This window comes from Drosophila innubila (genome assembly GCF_004354385.1).
Source record: "Drosophila innubila isolate TH190305 chromosome 2L unlocalized genomic scaffold, UK_Dinn_1.0 4_B_2L, whole genome shotgun sequence".
Classification (NCBI taxonomy): Eukaryota; Metazoa; Arthropoda; class Insecta; order Diptera; family Drosophilidae; genus Drosophila; species Drosophila innubila.
This window is the reverse complement of record NW_022995372.1, coordinates 17953252-17980314: the sequence shown is the minus strand read 5'-3', so window position 1 is coordinate 17980314 and position 27063 is coordinate 17953252. Positions and strand designations below refer to the sequence as shown.

The following is a 27063-nucleotide window of genomic DNA, read 5'->3' as shown; positions in this document are numbered from 1 at the left end:
CTTATGTTGGCACTTGGAACGTCAACTGCGATACATAATTAACCCTTATTAGCACACTTTATGACCCGCACCATAAAAAGGCCATTTAAATTACAAGGCGCAGAGCACAAAGTGTTGGCCATTTGGAAAGTGAGGAGCAATTTGTTGATGACTTTGAGTGGGCCTATAAAAAGCGGCCAATTGGCAGAGGTGAAAGAATGGTAAGCATCTACTTTAAAGCAAATTGTTCATTGTGGTCTTAAAGCTGCTTACAATTTGGACGCACTCTAGGAAAGCCGCTTAACTTGCATAATCCAAATATCTGGCCCAAACGCACTACAGACTCTTGACCCTTTTATTTTTCCTTTCCTCTTCCTTTTTTGGGCCAAGTGCCATCAAAGTTGACTGCGAGTGCGTGTCTTAAGCGGGCATTGGTCATCATCAAAAGAGTTTCCTTCCCAGAAAAATAAAACAGAAGAAGAATGGCTTGTTAGGTCATAACAATTCAATAGCTAAGGGTTCAATCAGTGGCCAACCCCTAAAAGAGGAGCTTTAAAACTTAACTGCGACCAGGGTGCACTGACATTGTCTGCGATTGCTAATGCAACTGAATTGAAACTGGTTCTCGGACATTGTCAGTTAAACTGGTTCGCACTTTTATAATCATTATGTGGAGATTAAGCTCTAACCCTACTGCAATTCTTTAAAGTCTTCTCACAATAATTCTCAAGCTGTTAAAGTTCTTGCAGAGTATAACTGTCTTAAGTTTTGCTGACCAAATCACAACCTTGTGCAGTGGCATTATCGCAAACAATGAGGTCATAACCGAGTTGCGATTATTGCTACACTGAAAAAAAAGACCAAGTTCTAAAATCAAGAACATTCATCTTAAATATTTTGTTCTTAAAATTAGATTATTTTAAGACCAAATTACTAAAACTAAGATTATTAATCTAAAAAATCTTAAAATCAATAAAAATCTTAAATTGTTAGGAAAGTATAAATAGGTACTATTTCGTATCAAACAAATGATGGCACCGTGGCGCTCTGGTTAGAGAGGCCGCTTCAGTTGTGAAGCAGTAGGCGGCGGTTGATCCCTCGTAACAAATTAAAATAACATTTATAAAATTACTAAAACAGAATAAAATATAAATAAATAAAATAAAAAAATATAAATATAAAAAAAATAATTTTCATTTATTTTATTTTTTGATTTTAATTTTAAGAACATTTATTCTTAAAATAAGAACTTGGTCTTATTTAAAATGTTCTTAAAATCAAGATGTGTTCTCTTATTTCAAGAATTTGATGTTCTCGACGCATTTTTTAGACCAAAAATCTTAGTTCTGAGACCAAAATCTTGATTTTAGAACATTTTTTTTATCAGTGTAGTTGAAAACTATAACCAATATCTCGCCCTCTGTGAGCTCTGCTCACATTGAGGCAATTTTTTTAAGCTCGAAAGAGCTGACTTGAAAATCAATTTCACATTTAAATGAAAGTAGACTCGACCGTATTCATACAAGAATATTACTTTAAGTCACTTTCCATACTTTCTTAAAATAATTATTATTTATTTATTAAAGTTTCTTTTTTTATAATTAGAAATGCTATTTGAATGAATGTTTAAGTCGTTCAGTGATTTCTACTCTGAACGACTTTTTAATTTCTTTCTCTTTTTGGCACAAGACGTGCTGGTCATTTGGCCGAGTGAGGAGTAACCCGTCGAGGTAGAGTCTCGACTCTGGCGATAAGTGTGCTGGGGTTTCCGTCTTAACCAGACTCGAATGAGAAAGTTTATCTCTCCTTTAAATGCGACCATGGGCTTAATCTGTAAGAGAATGAATTTATTCCGATTTCTAGAGGATTAGGAAATCAGCTCACCTTTTCTTTCAGCGCAATTTTATGGACGTGCCAGAGGAACTCCACCACGCCAATGATAAACGAAATAATGATACCCACAATGAGGACCACAAAAAGCCCACCTACTGCATCCATATCATACTGTCCATTATCATCGGTGGGGCCGTTGTGATCGCACGTTGTGCCATTCGTATTAAACCATTTATTTCGTATCTTGTAGAGCACACCCTTCTCGCTGAGCCTAAGGATGCCAACACTGAGATTCGATCTAAAGTTTGCATCTAAGGAGGAGGAAAAAGCAATAAATCTATCAAAAGCAATAGATCTACTCAATGATCTTACTCAATGGCACCGCAATGCCGTAATGCTTCTCTCCAAAACTTTCACCTATCTGGGTAAGCTCACAATTCCTTTGCGTGTAGTATTGTAGACTGGTCGTTTCCATTAGAAACGCATATTTTCCCTTGTTTAGCTTGACACGATCAACACCTTCCTCGTTATTCTTAGTGAAAGCATCCGGTTTCACAGACAACATCTTGTTCCAGGCCATACGATTCTCCGTATCATTCGATTCCGAGAAGTAAACAGAAGTAGCTCCTCCTCGAAGGGTACCAAATTGCACCTTATTCTGATCAACCAGATCATGCAAGGAGGCAATGCTTCCAGTCATCTTCGAAGAGGTAATAAAGGCAGCCAACTTGGCTATATATGTTTGAGAGATGAGCAGGGCAAAAATCCACCAGAAGGCTGTCAGCAGACGCATTGGCACGCCCCTAAAATTGAGGAAAATAATTTACCAATTTTTTATTTATTTTTTTAAATTGATTCTATGATATCTAAAGCCTTTAAAATTATTAAATAAAAATTTAACAGTAAAATATTTATTATTATTATTTGTGTACTGTTGTAAAATTAAATTAATATAGAATTATAAGTATTATTTTATTTTAGCCGACTTGCAAGAAATTAATCAACTCATGTCTTAACGATTTTAATAAATTTCATTTCTCAGATAAGTCAGATTATTACTCAAACTGTGAAGTGCATCTGAAATGTGATATTCTAATGAAGTTGTTGAGACGTACCTGGGCAACAGATCACAACCTTGATTGAGTATAGAGCCCAAGACAAGCCACATGGTATTGTGCAAGTGCCAAGTATTCTCAACCTCCTCCTCATTAACCTCATTTAAGACCGGCGGCTCCCATTCATAGGGATCCATGCGACCGACCAGTATCAATGCCATGGCTGTTATTAGCATAGCAACCATAAGATGAAGCCAAACATTCACATTGTAGGGATTGAGGAAGCCATATTTATTGGCCTGTGGTGGAGGTTCCTTGTATGCCAGGATGCTAATGCCCAACTGCATAAATGGCACCGTAAAATCCACAACCGAACGACGCGCCTGAGTAATTGTTAAATCACAGATGCCAATCTGTGCATTCTGATTTACGGCAGAGGGGTAGAAGTGAGAAGGCTTAATTAAGTATATTATGATATTTGGAAATTTATTGGTGGGCACTTACATTGTCAATTAGCTGCCTAATTATGCCATCCCATTCATCAGTCTTTGCATCATAGCTTCCATATTTGTTATCCCTCACTGGCTCGATATGGAAATCAAATTTGCATTCCTCCGCAAGATTATACAGCAGGTCCACTGCGTATCCCTCGAAACGTTCATTGCCCTCGTAGTGCACGCCTTCCGGTTCCTTACTTTCAATGAAATATTGGTTAGACTTGATTTCATTTCTTACCATTTAACAGTTTATACTAACCGCCAGCTGAAATAGGGTTTGCCCACACGTGTAGCCACCGTATATTTTACGGTCTTTTGAGAAAAATCTACTTTGGTCTCAAGACGTCGCTGTTTCAGTGCCTTCGTTGAGTTCTCCCTGATCTTGTCAAAGTCCACCAGCTGAAACTCTTTGTTCCAGATGTGCGTAACATGATCGATAATCGGGTTATACACCTCTAAATTGAAGTCCTCCCGTTGACCATCGTCGGTTATTTGCAATCGTTGTGTCTTATAAGGCGGTTTCACTTGTTTCGGTGAGAGCTAGAGACGAAAAGAGATTTTAAATTTCTTTTAACCCTTCTAATGACACTTTCTCCGATGTTAAAACGGGCCATATTTTTTTTTTTTTTTAATTTAAATTGATGCTCATTTAACCAATCAACAAATATGCGAGTAATGCAATTATGTAATAACGGAAAATGTATGATTTAAAAATGGGACTAAGTTCAAAAATATGCATGTAAGTTTAATATATACAACAAATCAAGACATTTCTCAATAGCAAAGTGTATACTCGGTATATTGCTGATACACATTATACAAAGACTTAAGATTCGAAATATTTAAAAAATAAATTAGTCAATTTATTAAAAGGAAGCTAGAACAAGTCCTACCTTCTTCATCTGCTGTACTAGAAGCGGTCCTGGCTGCCAGAAGCCACGCCCACAGCTAAACTGAGGCGAGTAGAATCCGGAACGTTGACTCAATTGTAACATGGCATTATAAAAGAGCACAACCGCATCGTATATCAGCTGCGTTCCCAATGAGGCAAACTATTGTAAAATAAGATTTATTTCTTTCCATCATAATTTAAGAAATGTTATGCTCAACTCACTCGATCCTCTTCCGCATCATCGAATACATCGATCTCGTCATGCACTGGCGGAGGAACATAGGTGCGAAGTCGTATAGCGGCAACAGCAACTCGAAACACATTCGAATAGAAACGATCTATGCCACTGAGATGAGTATCTAGATTGGTTATGAAAAGATTCTAAATGAAGTAAAAGAGAAAGAGACAGAGACAAACAGAAGGTGTGAGGACGAACGGGAGTATAATATATATCTACTCACATTAAATGATCCAGTCATGTTGAAACCTATAGAGGCATTGATCACCTCCGATATTATATCAGAGGAACAGTCAAGCAGCACGAACTTTTCACGAGAACTGCTAATTCGTTTCCAAAGTATACGATAGTCGTCACCACGCTGAAACTCCTGTAGCTTAATGCCAGTCTTGTGAACTTGTTTCCAGGCAAAAATATGTTGCAACCGTGCGAGATCTATATTAAAGAAAGGAATTACGATGAGTGGGGAAGGGAAATTTATGGATGATGGAAGCAGAGATATAAACTACTATTTTATTCTATTATGTAAACGATCGAATTGATCGATATAGATATTAAAAAAAAAGTTGGCATATAATAAAGCCAAAATAAAGTAAGACATTGGACAGAAGCAGTTGTTACTGCAACTACCCTTAGTCAACTTACGTGCATCTCGTTCATAGGCAATTGTAAATGATTTCCAATCGAAATATTTGCTGCGCAGTATATCAGAAAGGGCCGTAGACAGTATTAGCTCCGATGGAGCCACATTGATGGTCATTTGATGGTTGAGACGCTCTCGAAAGGACTGCTGGGGATGCCAATCGAACTGCAGATGCGGAATGCCCGTCATATTACAGAGCACCTCAACGATATCTAGAAATGATGTTGTACAAGTTTTAATGCTCATAAATATTTTTGTTTAGAATGACTCGGCGAACTAGCAAAACATACAATGAAAGTGGCGAGCAAAACAACGCAACGAAACAAATGGAAATACCAAATAGATTTGCCTGGCAACGTTCCAAAAAACCACTCGCAAGTGTCCCATCTAGTTGGGGACTACATATTCGCTTATACGTTTGTTTACTGCAAAATTATTTGGAACTAATGTTTGCTTTTGCCAAATTTATATGAAACAACAAGAATCATTAACGAGGTTAGTGGCGTATTGAGAATGTATAAACAAGAATATAAGCGATAATACATATACATTAAAAGATACTCTCGCGCAATCTGTGACTAAAAAAAAATATAACATTAAGTGCGCTCCTTCTCTCAAGTATACACGTGTGCTCTGTCTAGACTGGGGAGACAACAACAATGTATATGTCTGTGATAAAATTTTATGACGCTCATATTGTTTAAAAATAATTTAACTTATCGGCGAAAGAAAGTTTACTTACCACTGCCTGTCTTTGAACTTGGTCCCAAAATAGCAGCGACACCATTTCCAATCAAGTCACAAGCTAAATAAATATAAATAAATGGCATTTACTAATTTAATTTATTCATATCAATGAATACTTACTCAAGTCCTGGAGCATTATGCTATCATCTACAGTTATATAGTGCTTCAAAGGCTCCAACTTCAGCACAGGACTCACTGCATTTACTTCCTCGATAGCCGCATCAAAGGCCTCAGCCAGTTTTGTTTCAGAGTCAAAGAAAATAGCACCTGCATTGATTGAATTAATAATATAGTCTTATAGTCTTTCAAATACAATAATTTTTTAAGAGTTTATGTCTAAAAGTATTTAAATAGTAATTTATTTATATAGAAATACTTTCAATTACACATTGTATGCTTTAAAAATTACTTAAGTCAGCATTTGCATTTATTATAAGTTTGAATTCATGTTTAATATATTTTCTTACCTATTTTCATAACTAATCCATCATCATCGGCATGAGTGCTTAAAACTAATGCGATAAAAACTAGGAACTTTAGAGTAAGCATGACTCTATAGATTATTCTCTCTTGGCATTGTCCATCTCAAATGAATATTTTCATATTGCTTATATAAGGCGATGCACAAAAAACAAACACTTCACAATTTACTTTATATCCATAAATAAGTATCACATGAAAAATATCCCAATCAAGCGTAAAAAATATTCCAATCGACGACGACAGCACCAAATTTTTGGAGAAGCCACCATATGCCAACTTGGACCTTGCCGGAGCACTGCGCACGAGGCACTGAGCCACTAGAAAGATAATTTGTTGGACAAAGCAAAAGTAGAAGTGAGATCTCTGAAGAGAGTGCTGCTTATTTTAGCACCAATTTCGTGGCTGGGGAGCGGAGGCCATTTGTTTTATGGACAAGACAATGGACACAGAGCAAGAGCATCTCGATCTTTCGGTTATATAGACTGTGACATGAGCTACAGCTGGAAATGAGCCAAATAAATTGACAGCAAATTTGCCCTGAAATTGTATGCCCAAAGCCCACGACGTATTTAATGTAGGGCATTTCAAATAGCATAAAAAACGCTTGACAGAAAAATATCTCTATAGAAAATTCTATTAATAAAAATATAATAAAATGACGAGCATATATAATCATTAACCAATTGTTGTATTTTCTTGCAAACATTTATACAACTTGATTTCAAAACTTATTAACAAATTTGTTGCCTATCTTTATTTTCTAACTGGCCGTCTTGCTGCGCGTTTTCTCCTTAGAACTGCGCCTGGATGCCGAAGATCGTCTGGATGATTTATCAGCACTGCTGCTACTACTGCTGGATATACGCATGGGCTTTTTTCGTTACCCAAAACTTCAGAGCAAATATCAGCTCGGCCTTTAATGCCTCCCAGGGCGTAACCCGCTCCTCCACGGCCACATTTTGCACATTCCAGAGGAACTCAAAGATGCCCAGAATAACGCCAGTGACAACTCCACCAGCGAGTACCAGAAAAACACCACCCAGCTCAATGATGGACAACTCATCGCCATCCACCTCATGAAACATTTCGCAGGTTACATTATGCTTCTTCCACCATTTGTTCTTCAGCTTATAGAGTTCACCCTTTTCACTCAACTGTAGAATCGAAACGCTCAAATTTGTACGGTAATCGGCGCCTGCAATACATAATTAAAATATTTAATGAGGAAATAAAATTATTTATTTATTAATATACAGCATAATTAAACTAAATGTATCGACGTCCTTGCTAATTTTATTTTTCTGCAAATTTATATATGAACATTTTATAAACAAATTTTTAATATAGTAAATCTGTGTTATAATTTACGAATAATAATAGTTTCTCCTCTCTGACGAAAAAGAAAAATCACAGCGCAAGAACAACTGATGAGAACATAATCTTGGAAACCTCGAAGTATTTAAATATTTCACTTAACTGATAGGCTTAACTCTACTAAGTTCATATTAAATCTTAACTCACCTAAAGGCACAGCCAATCCATAATGCTTTTCCCCAATTTGTCCGCCAATCTGACGTAAATCGCAATTGCGTTCAATGTTATATGTCATGCTGGTTGTCTCCATAAGGAAAGCGTATTTGCCCTTCTCCTTACGAACACGTTCAACACCCTCTCCATTGTTGCTGGTAAATGCGGAGGGATTGAAACCTTTCATTTGATTCCAGGCACGCTGATAGTCGGTATCATTTGATTCTGAAAAAAACAAAGAGGTGCTACCTCCGCTCATACTGCCAAAGCTCACTTCATCCTGCTCAATCAAATCTCCCAAGCTTTTGATGGTGCTCTGCCATTTGTTGCTGGTCAAAAAGGCCGCCAAATTGGCCGTATAAGTGCTGAGCATCATTAGGGCAAAGAACCACCACATTCCAGTTAGAATGCGCATATGGGGACCTCTGGAATTTTAATAGGACCTTAATTTCTTGTTATATATGAAGGGTTTCCCACTTGGAACTACTCAAACCTGGGCAATATATCGCAACCCTGTTGCATTATTGAACCAACCATTAACCAGCAACTGTTATTTACATTCCAGATATTCTCCAACTCATCGGGATCAACAATGGCGGGATTCGGTGGCATCCACTCGCGATAGGAGAGTCTACACCGTATAAAATTAGTTTAAACCGAAAGTTAAAAAGTCATCACTCACCTCGCAATCAGCACAAATGCCAATGTCATTACCAACTGTGCAAATATCACATAGATCCATACATCTAGCGCAAAGGGATCCAAGAAGGCGAAAGGATTCTTTTGTACCGGCGGACTCTTATAATGTAATATGCTAATTCCGAGCTGCATAAACGGCACTGTGAAATCGACAACCGATCGACGCAGTTGAGTGATCGTCAAATCACAGACTCCAATCTGTGCATGCTGTTAAGGAATCAATTATTTAATATTAGCTTCAACTGTTATGAAACAATCGATCTTACATGATCTATCAGCTTGCGTATTATGCCATCCCACTGTTTAGTGTCAGGATTATATTTACCGTTGCCATTGACAATCATAAACTCATAATCGAATTCCATAAGCTCAGATAGCTTTCCAATCAGATCCACGGCATATCCCTCAAACTTCTCCTGCCCTCTGTAGTTCTCGTGATCTTCTCTAAAAGTACACAACAAATAAGATTATGAATACTCCACATAATCTATTATCTTCATCAGGACCGGGCAACCAAATTTTTCAAGTAAGCTCTACAAAAACAGCAGGGTCTAAAACAATATGTGTTCAGCGCCTCGACTCGAAGCAGAGCATGAGTTTTGTTATGTTGTTCTTTGTTTTTGCTGTTGTGGTTGCTTTCTTATCGACAATGAATATGGCGACATAGTGATGCCAATTTGAATAACATAAAGATATGCATTTTGTGAGCTTAGGTGAACTACAAGCTGCCCACCGCCTATCTATAAAATAGCTACTAAACGCACTTCATCATGAAGTATGGCTTTTCATAATGTGTCACCACAGTGTAGACCTTGCGTTGCACCGAAAAATCCGTTGCTGCTGCTGAACTTTCAGTTTCTGGATTCAGTTTTCTTATCTTAATGCCATTATCTGGCGTCCAAATCATCAGGGGCTCATTAACCGTTGGCTTGTAGATTTCCAAATTGAAATGTGTGCGCTGTCCATACTCATTCAGTTTCATGTTTTCCGTTTTAAAATGCGGCTCAACATCGTCCTCCGATATAGATTTCATTTCACTTATGATATAGTCACCCATTATCCAGGGGCCACTAAAACGTGCACCACAATCGCTGTTGGGTGGATGATACTGTTGCATCGCAGTGATCACATTACGTATAGAGTTGGTAAACAGTACCACAGCATCATAGATGAGTATAGGCAGCATCATTTGACTACCAAGAATTTGCTAAAAGATAAAGAGAACCAAATCATAACATTGTTAATTTTATACATATTTCATTTCAAGGCACTACTCACATCCACTTCACTCAAGTGAGTCCATTTTAAGTTTAAAGTAGAGTCGTTGACAAGCGAACTTATCCAGGTAAAGTCGATGTTAACTTTCAGAAATCATCACGATGTTCATGAAAATACATTTAAGCTGGGTTTACGAACCTCATAAAGTGAATGTTTAAAATCTGTTACTTACCTGTTCTGTTAATTCTTTAAATTGCACTTTAAATAATAAAATAGCATGTAGCGTGCTCATATTATTAATAATCGTATCAAAAAAAAAATAATAATAATAATTTATGTGAAGCACACGTATTTGATTTTTCTGCATTATGCAACACTCTAACTTTATGCCAGAATCAAGTGACTCAGCTCGTAAGAAGTCCACGGCGTTGATCGAAACTGTATTATGCTAATAATAACTTACCCTCTGGCGTTTCATAGATTAGCGTAAAGGTGCGCCACTCATAGTTAGTTTTGATAATCTCGTAATAAGCACGGGATAATGCTGATAACGAAGGAGCCACATTTACAGTCATCCGATTATTTAAATGCTCCTGACGCGTTGCCTCGGCTTTCCAATCAAATTCAATATGAGGAGTGCCGGTCATGTTTGCGATTTGCGCTACAATATCTACGAAAACAACACAAGGCGATTACAAAATAATGATCACAGCATATGGTCCGTCAAACGTACCACTCGCTGCCTTTGAACTTGGTCCGAAAATAGCCGCAACGCCATTGGAAATTAGTTCACAAGCTACGCGGAAGATGTGGCCTGATATCAGTCTGTACATGAATATTGAGTATTATATTGAATACTTACTGATCTGTTGGAGTAGGAAACTATCATTGGTTGGCATATATCGTTTGATGGATGTAAACTGTAGCTCCGAGAATTTCAAGTTGTTCACCTCACGCAGGGCCTGGTCGAAACCTAATTCGATTTGCCTTTCATTTTCAAAGAAAATGGCGCCTTTATTTTTTTATTTTAAGATGTCAACATTACTGGGATAAATATGATAATATTGTGGTATCTTAAAACATACCCACTATGATTTTTGTATGCCTCTCTTCGCCAAAAGCGAGGGCATACTTTAAAAATAACACAGCGTAAATGTAAACTGGATACAAATGCATTTTTCCAAAAAGAAAAAAAATATATATATTTTAAAATACTAGCTAAACAACGCACTCAAACTAATTGAATTTTCTAAATGCAGTGGCCATTTCGTTGTTGAATTTCTAGCTATGCAAACGGACACACACACACTACAAAATTACGTAAATTTTTTTTTAAATGTATATAGTATTTTGTATTTTATTTTCAGCTGTTACTCCAAGCGACCGCAGCATCCAGTCTTGGAGCGCTTAGCACGCACACTGACCGCCCGGCCTAACTGTGTCCCGCTCTCCAACTGTCCAACTGTTCATCTGGCAATAACTCAAGTCTTCTCATATATATATATAAATATAGACTGCGGTTCTCTCTTCTATTTTCTCTTTTGTTTCTCTCAGTCTCTTGAGGAATTGCCATGTGCCATTTGTCGTAGCATAGCATTATTTATGGCGCTTGTCGATGACGTAGGCGGCATCTAGTCTACCATTCAATGTGTTGATTTTTTTTTCGACATTTTCCTTATTCATTCCTTTTCGATTTATTTGTGTTTCTTGTTCTCTCTTTTTTTTTTTGCGTTATGTTTGTCAGGGACTTTTCATATTGTGTGTCAAATAGCATATGATGTTCTTGCTTTTGTTTGCTCTTGGCAGATGTTTTGATCTCCAAAGTAGTCAATTATACTTTTGATCTTGTCAAATCTATTAAATGTCTGTTAGTCAATGAACACATTAAAGTACTATAAAAATCACTGTCAAAGTAGATTCAGGAGATCAGTACGGATAAAATGATTCAAATATGAAAACTTTTACCAAAACTACAATTTTTTTATATTGACAACTAAATAAAAAAAAAATTTAACATTACAGAAGTATATATATATTTATATACGAAACTATATCTACTTATGTTTTAGCTGACTCTAGGAACTTTCAATGAAATTATTGTCAGTTGATTTAAAACCAGTTAGATTTTAAGTTCTATTAAGAAAAAAAAAAACTTAAATATTAATTATTAAAGAGGTGAGATGGTTAACTAACGATGCTGCATGTCTTAGCTAACCGCTTGTCCCATGAACTAGAAAAAAAAAAAAAAAAAATGGTTGACGAAACTGTGGACTTAAGACTTGTATATTTTAAAAACTATGAGGATTATCTGGACTCATTCACAACAAAAAAAGATGCTATGTATTTGGGGAACAAAAAGATCGCACGTTCCATTGTCAAATTGGGATATCGCTCCACAGAACTACCCTACGAAGAGAGGGAGTTTGCGAGGCGAACCAATTTGGCAAAGCAATCGTTACGACCAAAAATAATGGGCATCCAGCCATTTAGTAGATTTATGTCTCCCGATAACACCGATCCAGTCCTACTTCAGTTCAAACATCGTGAATCACAAATATTCAACAAAGTGTTATCGGTAAGCCGAAAATTAATTGAGTCAATTACGTGTAAGATTCAAATAAAGTTTTTCGCAGACAATTGTGTTTATCTCGTGTGAATTGATTTCGGGCTATATCGATTTGGGAATGAGTTGGCACAATGCGATTCGCAATTCCTTTAAGCACACCGATTGGAAAGGTATATTTGAAGGTCATGCGAAGCTAAAACCAAGGTCATATCATCTGAGCTACAGAAATAATAGAAACAATGAGGTCCTATTTAACGATAGCGATAATTTCAAGGTAATGCACGATGATGTTCTTGGCATGATATTTATGCACAAAGGTGATCATAAATTGATTCCTGTGGCTGGAGCATGGAATAAGTTTTCGAGAAATGTAAATCGTTCAATGGCTGATTCCCCTATATATGGTACTGTCGTATTTTATGACCATGTTGTCCGCAAAAAGGTATAGCTGTATTTGAGAATTTGCCATATCAAATTAAACAAATGTATCTTATTAATGTACCTTTTTAATAATTATAAGAAATTAAGTAGTAAAAGTACTCGATTCGCTGGCGAAAGTCCAATAACAAAATTTGTTTCTCTTTGTCTTTCTACCTTGTTGTTTAGAATATGTTTAGCACAACAAACAACAGAGGGCGCTCTCACGCTCTCTTATTCTCTCTAAACTGTCGGTATGCTGAGATCTAACTTTTAAAATTAGCATAGTTCAGTTGAGTTTTATTCATCTATGTATATGGGCGACATAGCTCATTGTATTCTAGACCTCTCAACGTTATAGTTGCAAATTTCTTAGCAACTTTTACATCATCAGCAAAAGACAAAAAATACCAATTGAAAACTTTAATAATCCTATTTAAATGCGAATATTTTAATAAAATGTGGTTCAAATATATATATTGGCTGGTGATGCTAGTGGTGCACTCTGTCGCAGACAGGGAGAAATTTATGGTGGGTAAGTACCCTAAAAACTGGGTCAGCTGCATTCAGAAATTCTATATTTGCACTTTTTCATTCTAGGCAGCATTTTTACATCGGACAAGGATGAGGCGGAAATAGCATTTCGCACGGCTGTTGATCGTGCTAATATTTTGGAAAGAAATATAGAACTCGTCCCAGTGGTGGTCTATGCCAACACAGATGACAGTTTTATAATGGAGAAAACAGGTGAATACGAAGAAGAAAATATTATAAATATATATTTATGAATGAGGTGATAAATCGTGTATAGCTATGACAAACAGTGACAGTATTTTATTTTTATTGTATATGTTTACGAAGATATTGGCCAATCAATTATAACGTAAGCGACACAAGACATACAACAACCGATATTTAAAAGAGTCTCTCTGTAAAACTGTAAAATTTTAATTTTCGCATAAGGGGCTCGATATCTTTATAAACGTACTTATCTCAAAATATGTAGTAAATTGCCAATTAAAAAATTCTTATGATTTAATTACATTAAAAATGTACTTTACTTACAGTTTGTAACCTGATTTCGCAGGGAGTTATTGCCATTTTTGGACCCAGCACTGGCAGTAGTTCAGGCAAGTTTGATTATTACGAGTACTATATAGTATACTAAAAGACTTTGTAATTTTCCAGATATAATTGCATCGATTTGTCATACCTTGGATATACCACATATTGTGTATGATTGGCAGCCCGATACTCGTCTATATGAACAGTCAACTATGACCATCAATTTGCATCCCGATAATCTACTTTTGGCTCAAGGCTTTGCAGAAATTGTGCAAAGTTTTGGATGGCGCAGCTTTACAGTTATCTATGAATCCGAGAAGGGTAAGAGAATAAAATATATTGCAAGTGTGCTCAGTCCGATAATTTTCTGCATTCAGAATTGCAACAGCTGCAAGATATACTTCAGATTGGCGATCCGGATAGTAATCCAACAACGGTCAGGCAGTTGGGGCCAGATGAGGATCATAGACCTTTTTTAAAGGAAATTAAACTATCCACCGATAACTGTCTAATTTTACATTGCTCCGCCGAAAATCTACTGAGCATATTGGAACAGGCCAATGACCTCAAAATGTTGGGTGAATATCAGGTGAGGAATTGAAAAACCAAGAAGTAAAATTAATAAAAAAAAATTAACATTTAGATTCTTTAACAGAATTTTAATTTTTTAATAAATTCTTTTATATGCTTAAGAAGTCAAGAAAGAAGTTTTTTTTCTTCAACATAAGTAATTTAATCCATTTACAGAGCGTGTTTATACCCCTGCTTGATACACACACATTGGAGCTGGGCGACATCTTCAACGTGGATGCCAACATAACGACAGTTCGGTTGATGGATCCAACAGACTTTCACATTAAGAATGTGGTGCATGATTGGGAGGAGCGGGAGAAACGTGAGGGTCGTTATTATAAAGTGCTGCCCACACAGGTCAAAAGTCAGATGATATTGCTCAACGATGCAGTCTGGCTATTCTCAAAGGGTCTCACCGAACTTGGGATCATCGAGGAGCTGAAAGCGCCAGAGATTGAGTGCAAGCGCAAAAAACCCTGGCCGCAAGGCAGACGAATTATTGAGTTTATGAAAGCCGTAAGATTTCTTGTAGTATTTGAAGTCAATGCAAATATCTTTTAATCTAAAGTTATTCGATTTTGATAGCGGTCCGAGGAGGTCGCTACGGGTCGCGTCGACTTTAACGAATATGGACAGCGGAGCTTCTTCAGTCTACGCTTCATGGAAATCGAAGCTGGCGGCTTTTTAGATCTTGCCATCTGGGATCCAGTCAACGGTTTAGATGTGCTCAACGATGATGAGGAGAGCGAAAAGCGTGTGGGTCAAAAGCTGTCCAACAAGACCTTTATCATCTCCTCGCGCATCGGAGCACCATTTTTGACCCTAAAAGAGCCCGAAGAGGGAGAAATCTTGCTGGGAAATGCTCGCTACGAGGGCTACTCCATGGATCTCATTGATAACATAGCACGCATGCTGAATTTCAAATATGAATTCCGTATGTCACCAGATGGCAAATATGGTAGTCTCAATAAGGTTACAGAAACCTGGGATGGTATTGTAAGACAGCTGCTCGATGGGGTGAGTTAAAAATGTGGAATTGGGAAACGTGTGTAATAATCATTTACTTTTTTTATACTTCCCATTGAAGTTTATCTGTTTTTCGATTTTCTACTATCAATTAAATGACAATTACAAACATTATAATAATTTTGTAATCGCCTGAACTGAAAGTAAACTCTCGTCTTCCATCCCATTACAGAATGCTGATCTGGGAATATGTGATCTGACCATGACCTCATCAAGACGTCAAGCCGTAGACTTTACGCCACCTTTTATGAATCTGGGTATTAGTATTCTATTCTCAAAGCCACCCATACCACCCACGGATTTGTTCTCCTTTCTGTCGCCCTTCTCGCTGGATGTCTGGATCTATATGGGTTCCGCCTATCTGTTTATATCATTTTTACTATTCGCATTGGCTCGCATGGCCCCCGACGATTGGGAGAATCCGCATCCCTGCAAGGAACCGGAGGAGGTGGAGAATATCTGGTTTTTGCACAATACCATGTGGCTGTCTATAGGTTCGCTTATGGGTCAGGGTTGCGATATATTGCCCAAGTGAGTAGAATTAGATGCAAATTAGAATTAGAAACTTTGCGAGTTTTTTTTAAGCAAAAAAAGTAAAAACGAGGACGATTTTCAATCCAATACAATATACCACCGTATTCTACAAGTAATGGGTATTATTTAAAGAGCACATTAACTTTATGGAATACTCTAAGCAGTCATACAAAAAATTAATATTTTACCATTTAATCATTTTAATAATATGGTTAATATATAATTATTTTCAGTGTAGAATCAAGAAAAGCACAATTAATTATAATTTAATTTAATAAGTTAATTAAATAATCACATTTGTAATTCACCCTGTAGAGCAGCTTCAACGCGTCTGGTTACGGGAATGTGGTGGTTCTTTGCACTCATGATGTTAAATTCCTATACGGCTAATTTGGCGGCCTTTTTGACCAATTCGAGACAAGCGAGCTCTATTAACAGTGCCGAGGATCTGGCTTCCCAGAACAAGATCAAATATGGTGCACTACTCGGTGGCTCCACTTTGGGCTTCTTCAGAGATTCCAATTTCAGTACATATCAAAAGATGTGGACAGCAATGGAGAGTGCTAGACCCTCTGTCTTTACCAAAACTAACGACGAGGGCGTGGAACGTGTTCAGGTTAGTAAAAAAATCTTTTAAAGTTTTTTTCATTTCTTATTCTAAAAGTTCACTCGTCTCTCAGAAAGGTAAAAATCTGTATGCATTCTTCATGGAATCCACAACGTTGGAGTACAATGTGGAACGTAAATGTGACCTTATGCAAATCGGCGGCTGGCTGGATTACAAAAGTTACGGCATTGCAATGCCCTTTAGTAGGTTATCCATTGAGTTGTATGGGCCTAAAATAATGAAGACTTGGCTTTCTTTCAGACTCACCCTATCGCAAGCAGATAAGTGGCGCAGTATTGAAGTTGGGTGAGTTGGGAGTTCTCTCGGAGCTGAAGCGCAAATGGTGGAAGGAAATGCATGGCGGTGGCAGCTGCGGGGGCGACGAGGAGGGGGATGCTGATACCCCGGAATTGGGTCTAGAGAATGTCGGTGGCGTCTTTCTCGTTTTGGGTTTGGGTCTAATGGCAGCCATGGTCCTGGGCTGCACAGAGTTCTTTTGGAATGTCAAAACAGTGGCCATAGAGGAGAAGGTGAGTTCTAGTTTTGATCATGGCGGCAAATCTCCAAAATATTGGAGGAGATTCCGTTCGGTGACTCGAGATATAGAGCCTGATATCGGTATGACTACAGAGATCTTAACTGAAGGATAAGGTTCGAGTCTTGCTTCAACTTAATACAAAATTAATATTATTCTTTTCTTAATTGTTTGCCAGTTTTTCTAGATACTTTAAGCTTTTACAATTCGTAATATAAACTGCAAACTATTTTAGGCCAATAATCTGTATTAACATTTTATAATTAACAACATAAACTTTTAGCTTTTGTTAAGAAAGTGAATTTTGAATTAATATTTTATTGTTGGCCCAATTATTATCAATTAGATGTTGAATACAAAACAATATTCAAAACAATTTTGCATGTTCCCTCACAGATCTCGCTGAAGGAAGCTCTCAAGGCGGAGGTTATGTTTGCTTTATGTATTTGGATAACCACCAAGCCGGTGCGCACTAGCGTCGGATCTCACAGCTCGTCATCCTCTTCGTCATCCAGCTCTTCGTCCAAATCAAAGGGTTCCAAGTCGCGCTCATCACGTTCCAAGTCATTGGGCATATCCAGCAAGAGTCTCAAGAGCTCAGGCGATGTGGAATCCTCGGTGCACAGCAAGCTCAAGAAAATTGGTTCCATGTTCTCGTTGAAATCTCATAGGACGGAAACGCCTCCCATTGAAATTGGCTGGAAATTGGATAAATCCACACAAATGAGTGTTGATACAGAGCCGGAGCAAAGGCCAGAAAATGAGCAGCAGGTGGATGATCCTCCACCACAAATGCCACAGCGGAGACATCATCATCATCATCATCACCACCATCATCATCATCAGCATGAGCCAGATCAGTCGAAGGAACAACGCGAAAGCAAATTAAGCGATGGAATCTAAAAACAACGTATATTTGAAATAGTGCTTAGCCCATTAATGACCCAAGCTAATACAATCTTTTGAATTGGAAGTTTATAACACATACAAAAATGCATTTACAAACTATTTTGGCTTTTGAATTACAAAAATTCTTCAAAAAGTTGGTCATTAAAGGGTTAAACACTATACGCTTTCAAAGGAAAAGTATTACTAAGAACAATGTTTAATTGGGTTTTTTGCGGATTTTATTTTTTTTGACGGTTTTCTCTTTTCTGATTTGGGCATATTGACTTGATATTTTTTTTTTTAATTGATAAATGGTTTTAATTGATTTAGGAGAATCTCAGTTTGTAAATTGTAGTTTTTTTTTTTTTAATACTTAGTCATATTCATATTTGAAAGATTAATATTAATTATTTACTTGCAAAGCTAATTGAATACGTTTGTTGTTGCTCATTGTTTAAGGTACATTTAGACGATTAGTTATCTTTCTACTCCTTACTCTTTTTTTCTGTTTCGGTTTTGGATATTTGAGCTTCTTCCGAACAATGTTTTTTGTTATACTCGTACATAAGATTAAATTAGATTTTCCCGTATAAATAAATACATATATTTTACAAAGTAGAGAGAACAACTATCGAAATGAGAATGCCGAGAGTTTAATTTTGACCTAAAAGTTACAAGTTAAAGTTAGTTATATACAAAAACGAATTGCATAAATTAGCAATGAATTAATTATTGCTAAGCATAGACATTAATTACATTATCGTATTAACTAAAATACTTTTTTTTGCGATTTTCCTCTGACGAGTGTTTGTTTTTTTTTTTAATTGTTTTTGTTTTTTAATGTTTTGTTAAACTATAATAAATTGCTTTAAATAATTAGCTAATTTCATAAATTTTTTTTGGGATTTTTTAACAACTGTTTGGACATTTCGAAATGCAGAGAGCGTTCTTAACCACACTGAGATTTCTCGACAACCATCATATCTTTGTGGGCATGGCGTCGCTGTCAATCCTTTGCTGCGATGGCCACGGGCGGAAACTGTCGCTCGTCGTACAGCTTTGTGGGCGTGTCAATGGCATCGCAAAGCTTGCGAAATTTGGCAGAATCTGAGGGGGAAGACACTGATGAGCAAGCGATCCATCTGGTAAGTCATCATTCCCACTCACCTGACATGGCATCCGCCTGCTCACCACGCAATATGCCCGCATAGCTATTATCCGGCGCCGGATCTGGATTCTCGATAAGCACACTGGCCGCACAGCTCTTTAGCATGGTCAACGATTGTTGTGGCATTGTTGTTGCTGGCAGAGGCTTTGATGGCGTACGCATCACACTCTCGCTCAGCTGCAGCTCAATGACGTCCTCGAGAGCACCACGTAGATCGTGCACCGCCAGCAACTTGCAAGCGCCACCTCGCTCCACGTTAAAGTCGTGCATGTAGAGGAATCCATCCTCGCAGGCAATCAACAGACGCAGCTCTTTCTGCACCCGTGTCAGTGCACAGATGTTCTTCAGACCCGACTGGGGCAACGCTACCGTAGCAAAGGCTCGATCCTGGGCCAGCACTTCGCTCACCTGAGCCGGCAGCAACAACGATGACACCGCCTTGGTGAACATGCCGCCCCAGCTGGCTGCAGCCGGAGCAGGAGCAGCTTCTGTCGCTTCCTCTGCCGTTGCTTTTACACCTGTCGCTTTCGAAGTCGTCGTCGTCGTCGTCGTCGTCGCTTCTTTAGACAGGCTGTCGCACTTGGCCGCCACTTCAGCTATGTATTAGAGAGATAAGAGGTTAGATACTCCGACTTTGCTAGCATATAGGCATTTCAAAAGATAGATCTCATTTTATCAAACAATTTTCTTTCAGATATATATTAATGGTATTTAAATGTTGATTCATTCTTTGCAGACATACTTATATAAAAACAAATCAAATAAAAATAACGATTTATAATAAAAATTTCAAGTACAAAATTAAACAAAAAAAGGTAGATCAGCGAGATTCGAATCTTCGGCAAATTTATGTAGATTTTACAGGTTATTGAATTTAAAAAAAGAGTATCTCTCAATAAAAAAAACCGCTTAATAGCCAGATATGAAAATTACTTTTTTTAATCTAAATATTTCATATTGATTTTTGTCGAACTATAAAAATGCCCATGACCAGAACTCATCATTATCCACTAACCTATGGCCTTGAGTTCCGCCACTTCCACAGCCTTCGCATCGATCTTGAAGACATGCACCGTTTCCGTGTTGGAGGAGGCGCACAGAAAGTCACCGCCCGCTGCAAAGACCAGAGATGCGATTCGAACACAGCGCTTGACTCCTCGCCGGAACTCCTGCACCCGCTGTCCATTCTTCACACAGAAGACACGTATCACAGTGCCTCGCTCGGAGGCGGTTGCCAATAGAGCTCCGCTGGGCGAGAAGGTAAGCGCTGAAAGGGGCGTGTCATGTGCCTTAATTGTCATGCCCGTTCTCAGTTTGTTGGCATTGAAGATACGCAGCTCACCGCTGGATTGGCAGATGGGAAACGCTAGGTGCGAATTGAGGGAAAGCGCACAGAGTCCCAGCTCATTTGGCGCAATGTTCTCAATGGAGTGGAGGATCTTCATGTCGCGTATATCGTGTATGTGTATGCTCTCGGCCAGACAGACAATTAAACGCTGTCGATTCATCCGCACGCAGAGAATCTCCGAGGGATAGAAGCAATTACAGATGTCCTGTTTCTTCTTAAAGTGCAGCATCTTCAGACAGTTGGGCTTCTGTGAGGTGACCAGCACCACCAGAGAACTGTTGAAGAGCCGCTCCACAATCCTTATTTGCTCCGTATTGTCCTTGGCAAAGATCTCCTCGACTTTATCCTGACCACCTATCGAATATAAACGCAGGCCAGTGCTACTCAGCACAGACAGAGATCTACGAATGAAAAGAAAACGATATATAAATATATGTATAAAGTATTCTTAGTAATCAGCTTCAAACTCAATTGTAAACTATCAACAACTGTCAACCCGTCATTAAAATCTGAACCGTGTTTTAAAGTTCCCCGGAACTCTAACGCATTCTCTATTATTTTCAAATAAAAATAAACATATCAACAACAAGACAAAAGTAATTTTGTACTAGAATGAAGTGTTCTTTTAAATTTGCAATATAATTTATATATTATCTAAAAGTCATTATATTCATTTCATTTTCGAAATATCAATCTATCTACCTAACAGAACATCTTAGCAATTTCTATTTGTTAAATTACAAAGCAGCCAAGTCTAGCTTTAAATTAACTATCATGAAAATATGGCAAAGGTGACATATTCGTGACAATTTAGTAAGAGTTTAACTCAAATTTATTATGAATTTAGCCCTCTCGGGCTTCCAAAAATTGCCGTAGTGGACGGTATTTCACGTCCCCATGGCGGGGTATTGGTTAAAGTTTTCAACTAGCAATAATCGCACCTCAGTAGAACTTCATTGGTTACGATATCGCCTCTGCGCAAAGATAACTTTCCTTTGCAATTCAACGACTACTACATTGTTGAGTAACTAGAACCAGTTGAGAATTCCAAGCAGCGTTCACGCTAAAATTGGAAGCAGACAAACGTTTTGTTGTTACGAAATGTGCTGCATACTTTTGGGCTGCAATTGTTGTTGTATGCCTATGTATTTTGATGAAGCTTTCATAAACAGACAAAAGATGGCGTGTCGTCAGTTGTAAGACAAAACTACAGGTGGCGTATTTATAAATACCAACAAGGGCAAAATTAGTTTGTTTTGACTTATGACATATGTTTTGTATTTGTTTTCATATTAATTTATTCTACAATTGAGATCCAGCTATAAAATATTTTGGCTTGCTACACTTTGTACTTGGTACTTATTGCAAAAAAGGACGAACTGCAATTGCTACTAAATCAAGTCACTGGGCGACAATTGGGATTCCCCTTCGGCCAAATAAATGTGCATCGCCTTGTGGAGCAGCGCGATTCCTAATTGTTTCTTGTGCTTCATTGTCCAGATCTGTGCCGGGCCATAGTAATCCCCCCGCTTCAAGTTGGTCAAGTGTGTGAGACCGAGTGCATCAATGATGGACGCCTCTCTTGTATATGCATCCGTTGGCAGAATGTTGTGGAATACATGTAAGCAAACGACGCCGCTTCCATGCTGCCAAATGTCCAGGATGCGTTGGAGTTTCCTGCTGCCAGCTGGGCCACTTCCCGCTGGCGGCGGCGACTTGAACAGCTCTGGCATCAGCAGGCAGCGTTTAGCCTTTCCTCGTTTCTCTGCAGGATTATGCTGCTGTTGATGGGCACGCGTATGCTGACGCATTGCATCATAGAGATGGGCATAGGGTCGTGAGCTTTTGCCCTTGCCCACGTAGAAAATGGCATCCAGAAAGCGTGACCAAATGCACAAGGGATCCAGGAAGTTGCGCTCTCCCGGCAAATTGCGCGAGATCCGTGGATCAATCAACATGTAGATGAAACTCTGCTTCAGGTGACCCTCGCGCATCTGTCGTCCATTTGTCGTGGTCGAAGCCGTGGCAAAGTGAGCAGCTGACTGAATTTCATATTTCATGTACTCGTTGGCGATGTGATCGAAGTCGGGCTGGGAACGGAGCGTGTGATGTAGTTCCACGGAGTATTTGATTTGTGCCGCCTTTGCATGCTTCTGTGCCGCCAGCAACGCCTCCGTGTTCCGTTTGTACTTGATGAGCTGCTTGATATACAGTCGTTTGGTTGTTCGAGTGATGGGTCCAACTGGTGCTCCCAACTGTGTCAGTTCCGCACGCAGTGCATCCGTCTCGTAGTCCAGGGGCAGGGTCAGATTTGTGCTCACACTGCTGTCCAGCTGTGGAGGAGACGGAACTTTCAGATGCTCCTGCTTCTCCCTTCTCTTGCTTGGCACACTCTTGACGGCATTCTGCAGTAATTTGGTCTCGTAGAAGACGAGTCCATTCTCATCATCCGTGTGGACATATGCTTCAGTCATCTGCAGATAGTAGTCCTCCTTTTTGGGCGTCTGTATCTCATCCTGTGCAGTGTGATAGCTCTGCTCCAGCACACACGCTTGAGCCACTTGCTCCACCAGTTGGCCAAAGGCGGCTCTACCTGCTTCGGATGCGGTTTGTTGCTGTGATGCTGCCTGATCCTGGTCCCGTTCTCGCTCCTGATCGGATTCCCTAAGTGTCTGCTGCACATGCTGCTCATAGTCAAAGTCATCCTGGGTCATGGCCTGATCCACAAGGGCCTCAACGTGCTCCTCCTGCAACATAGATTTGCGGACACGCGAACGCTCCACTTTATCCCGCCAGCTCTCAATTAATGTGCGACGACCACTCGACGGTTTCTCACGGTTTGACAGCTCCTCCAGATGATCCCTGGTGAGCGCAAAGAGATTCACCGAATGCTCCAACTCCATTTCATCGGGAAAACTGGGCTGCGGCTTGTTTCGTCTGTGTGTAATGTTGATATAATAGGGCGAGGTCACATCGTGGTTATACTTAATCATAGACTTGGGCGTTTTCAGTGACTGCTTCAGTTGCTTCTCCTGCTTCGCCTGCTTCTCCTTTAATATGTGATCGCTGAGCAGCTGCAGCACCTCGAAGTGGCACTCCTCAATGGCATAGTGCATGGGCATCTTGTGCTCGTCATCAATGAGATCCGGTCGAGCACCATGCTCCAATAGCAGGCGCACCAGCTCCACTCGACCATAAATTGCAGCTATATGAAGTGCCGTCATGTTTCCATCGCAGCACACATTCGCATCCACCTGATCGCTCTCTAGAAAGCGTTGCAGGATTTTCAGGGCCAACTCCTCGTTCTGCATCCCGCACACATAGTGCAACGGAGCCAAGCCGCGCTCACAGGGCACGACGCTGGAGTTGATAGTGTTCCTATCCAGCATTGAGAATATATCGGACTCGTTCTCATCTTCCAGCGCATCCAAGAGCGTTAAAGCCAAGAAATTAGCACGCTGCTCCATTGCACAATTAATTTTTCCCAACCTCAATGCAAATCAAATTCTGCTCCAATTTCCGCCTTTTTCAATGTCAAATGCAATTTCGCTTTGTTGTTTTTATATTAGAGTGTATCGAGGGTTGCCCATCCAGTAAAAATATCCGATCTGGTTTGATTTTTGTACTTAAAAAATTAGTACATTTTCGGTATTCTACATTTTCGTACCTTTTTTAAACTACGATGAACAACGATGGCGATATCTATATTATATAGATATTGATTGGCTACATTTTAGCTGAAAACGATTTGATATTCAATGCGATTTTGTCGATATTCTACTATGATATGATATTCGATATTATTTCGGTCAGTGAACGTCTGGCAACCTTAAAAATGTAACCGCTGACAGACCTTGGATTCGTAAAGATCATTTTTTATTTTTGGTTTGTATTTTTGTTAAAATTTTCGATCTTAATCGTTGTAAACAGCTCTATCACCGATAACTTAACCTATCGATAGTCCTCAGAGGTGCCAGACCTCTGTCTGCAGAAAGCACATGAGCGCGCTCTTTTTGAAAATGCACAGCTTTAAAGCTTTGAGTTTGCTTTGCTTTTTACGCGTTCGCACTTGAGATTATACAAAGCCATTCGACCATGGAAAAGTTTGGGCTTGAGATATTTGCGAAACAATTTTATTTCAAGCACGTTTCATTCACAGTTCGCCCAAAACGATAAGTTTTGATAGAGCAACAAATTTCATGCTGAGCGCAACACGTGTGTGTCTACTCGGCCGATTTGTTTAGCCGTGATTGTTATTGTTTTCATGGCATTAAAACTAGTTTATAGCAAAAAATAAAAAGAGGCTCAAGGCCTTCTTCTCCATGCCTTATGTGGTGGGGATTCAGACCCCTCTTAATATCGATAGCGCGACAGCCTTGTTTGCGGTTTGTTTTTATTATTATTTGTTTTTGTTCTGTGTTGTTTACTAGCATATTAACTATACATGATTAAGTATATTATTTTTGTTTTGACTTTGGCTAATTTTAAAATGACGCATCAGCTATAAATTAAAATTCACAGTACCAGGTGCAGTGGGGCTTTTTCGCATTAAAAGCAAATTAAATTATTTAATTTCATTACTCCCATTCAGCAATTATAAAATTTTAAAATGTTTACAGACGACATTTTAATTCGAATTTGAAAATGAAAATGCTACGAACTGAACTACAGTCTGATTGGAAACTACAAAAAAGAGTATGCAAAGAAGAGAAGCGAAAAGACACGCAATAACACCGATGACCAACAACTGGAAATTGTAAACAATAACAAAGAAAAAACAATATTGACTCAATTGCACTATTCGCGCAGGTATTCAACGCGTGCTTTGGCATCGTCTTGTCATTATCTGCGCTTCCCTTGCACCTGCAACTGCAATTGCACCTGTGCCCTTGAACTTGGCATTCAATCAAATCAATGTCTAATTGGTTTTTTTGTTGGTGCATTCACCCGCAGCGCGCTTTTAAAGCTAATTGATTTGTTCTGATTAGAAAACTTCCTATCTCTTTTCTTCAGTCGTTCTTTGTTCTCGCTTTATGACGCGCGTCTATCAGCTTTGTTGTTGTGGCCTTTGTTATTGCTAATGTATACTTGAATAAAGGTATTTGTTGTTAAGTGTTTTTCTTTTTCATATTTTCGCCATAAGAAGCAATATTGATTGTTTTTGTTTTTGTTATATATGTGCGTCACATGCACCCTAGGAGAGAGCGAGAGAAAGAGACAGAAAGAGAGAGAGAGAAAGAGCAGTTGCGCTACAAGTAACGGGGTTATACCTCAATATGACATCAGCTGAGTAGAAATAAACAATCTTTTAATACAACAAAAAGCTTTAAATAAATAAAAACAAGTTTAATAAGATTGCAAGTCAAATTCAGCATCAGCTGTTGCACACAGACACACACACGCACACAATGTGTCAGTGTGTCAGTGCGTGTATCTGAGTTGGTACACACAAACTAAACTGTTACACTGCACAGCAAACTTTTAATTTTATGCATTGCTTGCTTTTCTGTTGTGATGATGTCAGATGTGAACTATTAACAGTATGTAGAATGGAATGAGCTGCTTTATTATCTATTGAGCTGTTATTTTCACACATTTCGGTACCATCCATGTAATTATCTTGGTTCGCTACTTTGCAAACTAGTGTAGCTTAATGCTTTCCCTCCCGCTGTCCATAAACTATATTTCATAATAAATGTATGCATGTTATTCTTATTAGAACTGGTTGTTTGCATGTTCTAATAAACAAACGACACCACTACACGCTCTCTCTCTCACACACACACACACGTACTGATAGGCATTGTTACAGTTCAGCTATTAGCAGCCATTGTTCCCCATCGCACCCCCGCCCGGCAGCTGTTTTGCTTGTTTACTTGTCTCGTTTGTCGTTGTATCTCATTTTTTTTGCCACTTTTTTTGCTACAATGACCTTCTTTATTTGGAAGCAAGGCTTTTTGTGTGTGTCTGCAAATAAGTTGACAATTGAATTTGTTATAACTTACGTAAAGTCCTGGTTGAAATTCATTTGATATGCTGCCATTTTAGCAATCTGTTTCAGTTGCTATTTATCTATGATGTATCTTTTATTTCACACACTTTCACTGGCTGGTTTTGTTTTTGTTTGTTTCGTTTGCTTTTTTTCGTTTTGATATGTTGTATGATAAAAATTTATTGCACTATTTCACAACAACAAAAATTCGAGAATTCGCACAAAAAGTCACTTTTAAATTCTCAGATACAAATTTAAGTTTCGACTTGTTTTTGTCCGTCTTTGTTGTTTTTCTACGCTCTTCTTATTTGCTTCTGCTACATTTGTCTTAAAACAAAAGGCTGCCACCTTTCCCAGAAAAAATGTTTAGTCTGGCAGTTCGTACCATTTTTGGCAAAAAGAAAAATATAGTAACGTTTTTAAAAAATACCTTTTCAAAGATTGTTCTTAAGTTTGAAGGTAAAATTTTGAAAATTTTTGCAGAATTGTTTTTAAAATTTTATGGATATTTTAAAAATGTTCCTAAAATTATA

General features: G+C 38.5%; 6 protein-coding genes and 2 non-coding genes across 8 annotated transcripts; 3 read left to right on the top strand and 5 right to left on the bottom strand.

Moving 5' to 3' along the window:
- The first annotated feature begins 763 nt into the window (after positions 1-763).
- On the top strand, positions 764-901 carry LOC117782437. Its single transcript, XR_004617265.1, has one exon. It is a non-coding gene; the product is annotated as a U4 spliceosomal RNA (small nuclear RNA).
- Positions 902-1529: 628 nt separating this feature from the next.
- Positions 1530-6440, bottom strand: LOC117781599 (glutamate receptor ionotropic, kainate 2). The gene is made up of 13 exons (XM_034618375.1): positions 6352-6440; positions 6005-6151; positions 5880-5942; positions 5140-5349; positions 4718-4929; positions 4479-4637; positions 4258-4416; positions 3624-3904; positions 3372-3561; positions 2928-3289; positions 2185-2615; positions 1864-2123; positions 1530-1810 (listed from the first exon to the last, which is right to left on the bottom strand). The coding sequence occupies exons 1-13, from the start codon at positions 6431-6433 to the stop codon at positions 1625-1627; spliced, it is 2742 nt and encodes a 913-aa protein (XP_034474266.1). The 5' UTR covers positions 6434-6440; the 3' UTR covers positions 1530-1624.
- A 594-nt stretch (positions 6441-7034) lies between these two features.
- LOC117779943 (glutamate receptor ionotropic, kainate 1) lies at positions 7035-11506 on the bottom strand. The gene is given in 12 exon segments (XM_034616297.1): positions 7035-7247; positions 7249-7562; positions 7889-8319; positions 8388-8525; positions 8577-8800; positions 8860-9037; positions 9358-9800; positions 9872-9954; positions 10275-10481; positions 10545-10607; positions 10674-10823; positions 10897-11506. Coding segments are annotated over 12 exon segments (2442 nt in total). The 5' UTR covers positions 10988-11506; the 3' UTR covers positions 7035-7127.
- Positions 11507-12051: 545 nt separating this feature from the next.
- LOC117780920 (cilia- and flagella-associated protein 299) lies at positions 12052-12940 on the top strand. The gene is made up of 2 exons (XM_034617615.1): positions 12052-12386; positions 12445-12940. Exons 1-2 carry the CDS (start codon positions 12063-12065, stop codon positions 12823-12825), a joined length of 705 nt encoding a protein of 234 aa, XP_034473506.1. The 5' UTR covers positions 12052-12062; the 3' UTR covers positions 12826-12940.
- A 320-nt stretch (positions 12941-13260) lies between these two features.
- On the top strand, positions 13261-18187 carry LOC117780012 (glutamate receptor ionotropic, kainate 2). The gene is made up of 12 exons (XM_034616379.1): positions 13261-13329; positions 13395-13541; positions 13862-13924; positions 13983-14180; positions 14237-14448; positions 14607-14948; positions 15018-15449; positions 15631-15989; positions 16308-16608; positions 16673-16802; positions 16861-17129; positions 17531-18187. Exons 1-12 carry the CDS (start codon positions 13284-13286, stop codon positions 18035-18037), a joined length of 3006 nt encoding a protein of 1001 aa, XP_034472270.1. The 5' UTR covers positions 13261-13283; the 3' UTR covers positions 18038-18187.
- Positions 18188-18583: 396 nt separating this feature from the next.
- Positions 18584-26859, bottom strand: LOC117780011 (WD repeat domain phosphoinositide-interacting protein 2). The gene is made up of 4 exons (XM_034616378.1): positions 26544-26859; positions 20206-20939; positions 19190-19786; positions 18584-19129 (listed from the first exon to the last, which is right to left on the bottom strand). Exons 1-4 carry the CDS (start codon positions 26579-26581, stop codon positions 19029-19031), a joined length of 1470 nt encoding a protein of 489 aa, XP_034472269.1. The 5' UTR covers positions 26582-26859; the 3' UTR covers positions 18584-19028.
- Positions 21381-24190, bottom strand: LOC117780010. The gene has a single exon (XM_034616377.1). The coding sequence runs from the start codon at positions 24003-24005 to the stop codon at positions 21930-21932; it is 2076 nt and encodes a 691-aa protein (XP_034472268.1). The 5' UTR covers positions 24006-24190; the 3' UTR covers positions 21381-21929.
- Positions 21385-21524, bottom strand: LOC117782435. The gene has a single exon (XR_004617263.1). It is a non-coding gene; the product is annotated as a U4 spliceosomal RNA (small nuclear RNA).
- Positions 26860-27063: the final 204 nt, after the last annotated feature.

Bases quoted from the DNA above. Each gene is read 5' to 3' on its own strand.
- LOC117781599 (XM_034618375.1), bottom strand. From the start codon at position 6,433: ATGCTTACTCTAAAGTTCCTAGTTTTTATCGCATTAGTTTTAAGCACT. The intron at 5,943-6,004 runs GTAAGTATTCAT...ATATTTATTTAG, and splicing joins CATAATGCTCCAGGACTTGA to CTTGTGACTTGATTGGAAAT. The intron at 3,562-3,623 runs GTTAGTATAAAC...TTTCATTGAAAG, and splicing joins AAACCCTATTTCAGCTGGCG to TAAGGAACCGGAAGGCGTGC.
- LOC117780920 (XM_034617615.1), top strand. From the start codon at position 12,063: ATGGTTGACGAAACTGTGGACTTAAGACTTGTATATTTTAAAAACTAT. The intron at 12,387-12,444 runs GTAAGCCGAAAA...AGTTTTTCGCAG, and splicing joins TATTCAACAAAGTGTTATCG to ACAATTGTGTTTATCTCGTG.
- LOC117780012 (XM_034616379.1), top strand. From the start codon at position 13,284: ATGCTAGTGGTGCACTCTGTCGCAGACAGGGAGAAATTTATGGTGG. The intron at 16,609-16,672 runs GTTAGTAAAAAA...CTCGTCTCTCAG, and splicing joins AGGGCGTGGAACGTGTTCAG to AAAGGTAAAAATCTGTATGC. The intron at 17,130-17,530 runs GTGAGTTCTAGT...GTTCCCTCACAG, and splicing joins CAGTGGCCATAGAGGAGAAG to ATCTCGCTGAAGGAAGCTCT.
- LOC117780010 (XM_034616377.1), bottom strand. From the start codon at position 24,005: ATGGAGCAGCGTGCTAATTTCTTGGCTTTAACGCTCTTGGATGCGCTG.
- LOC117780011 (XM_034616378.1), bottom strand. From the start codon at position 26,581: ATGGCAGCATATCAAATGAATTTCAACCAGGACTTTAC. The intron at 20,940-26,543 runs GTAAGTTATAAC...TTTCATTCGTAG, and splicing joins AATTTCAACCAGGACTTTAC to ATCTCTGTCTGTGCTGAGTA. The intron at 19,130-19,189 runs GTGAGTGGGAAT...CTTCCCCCTCAG, and splicing joins GCAGGCGGATGCCATGTCAG to ATTCTGCCAAATTTCGCAAG.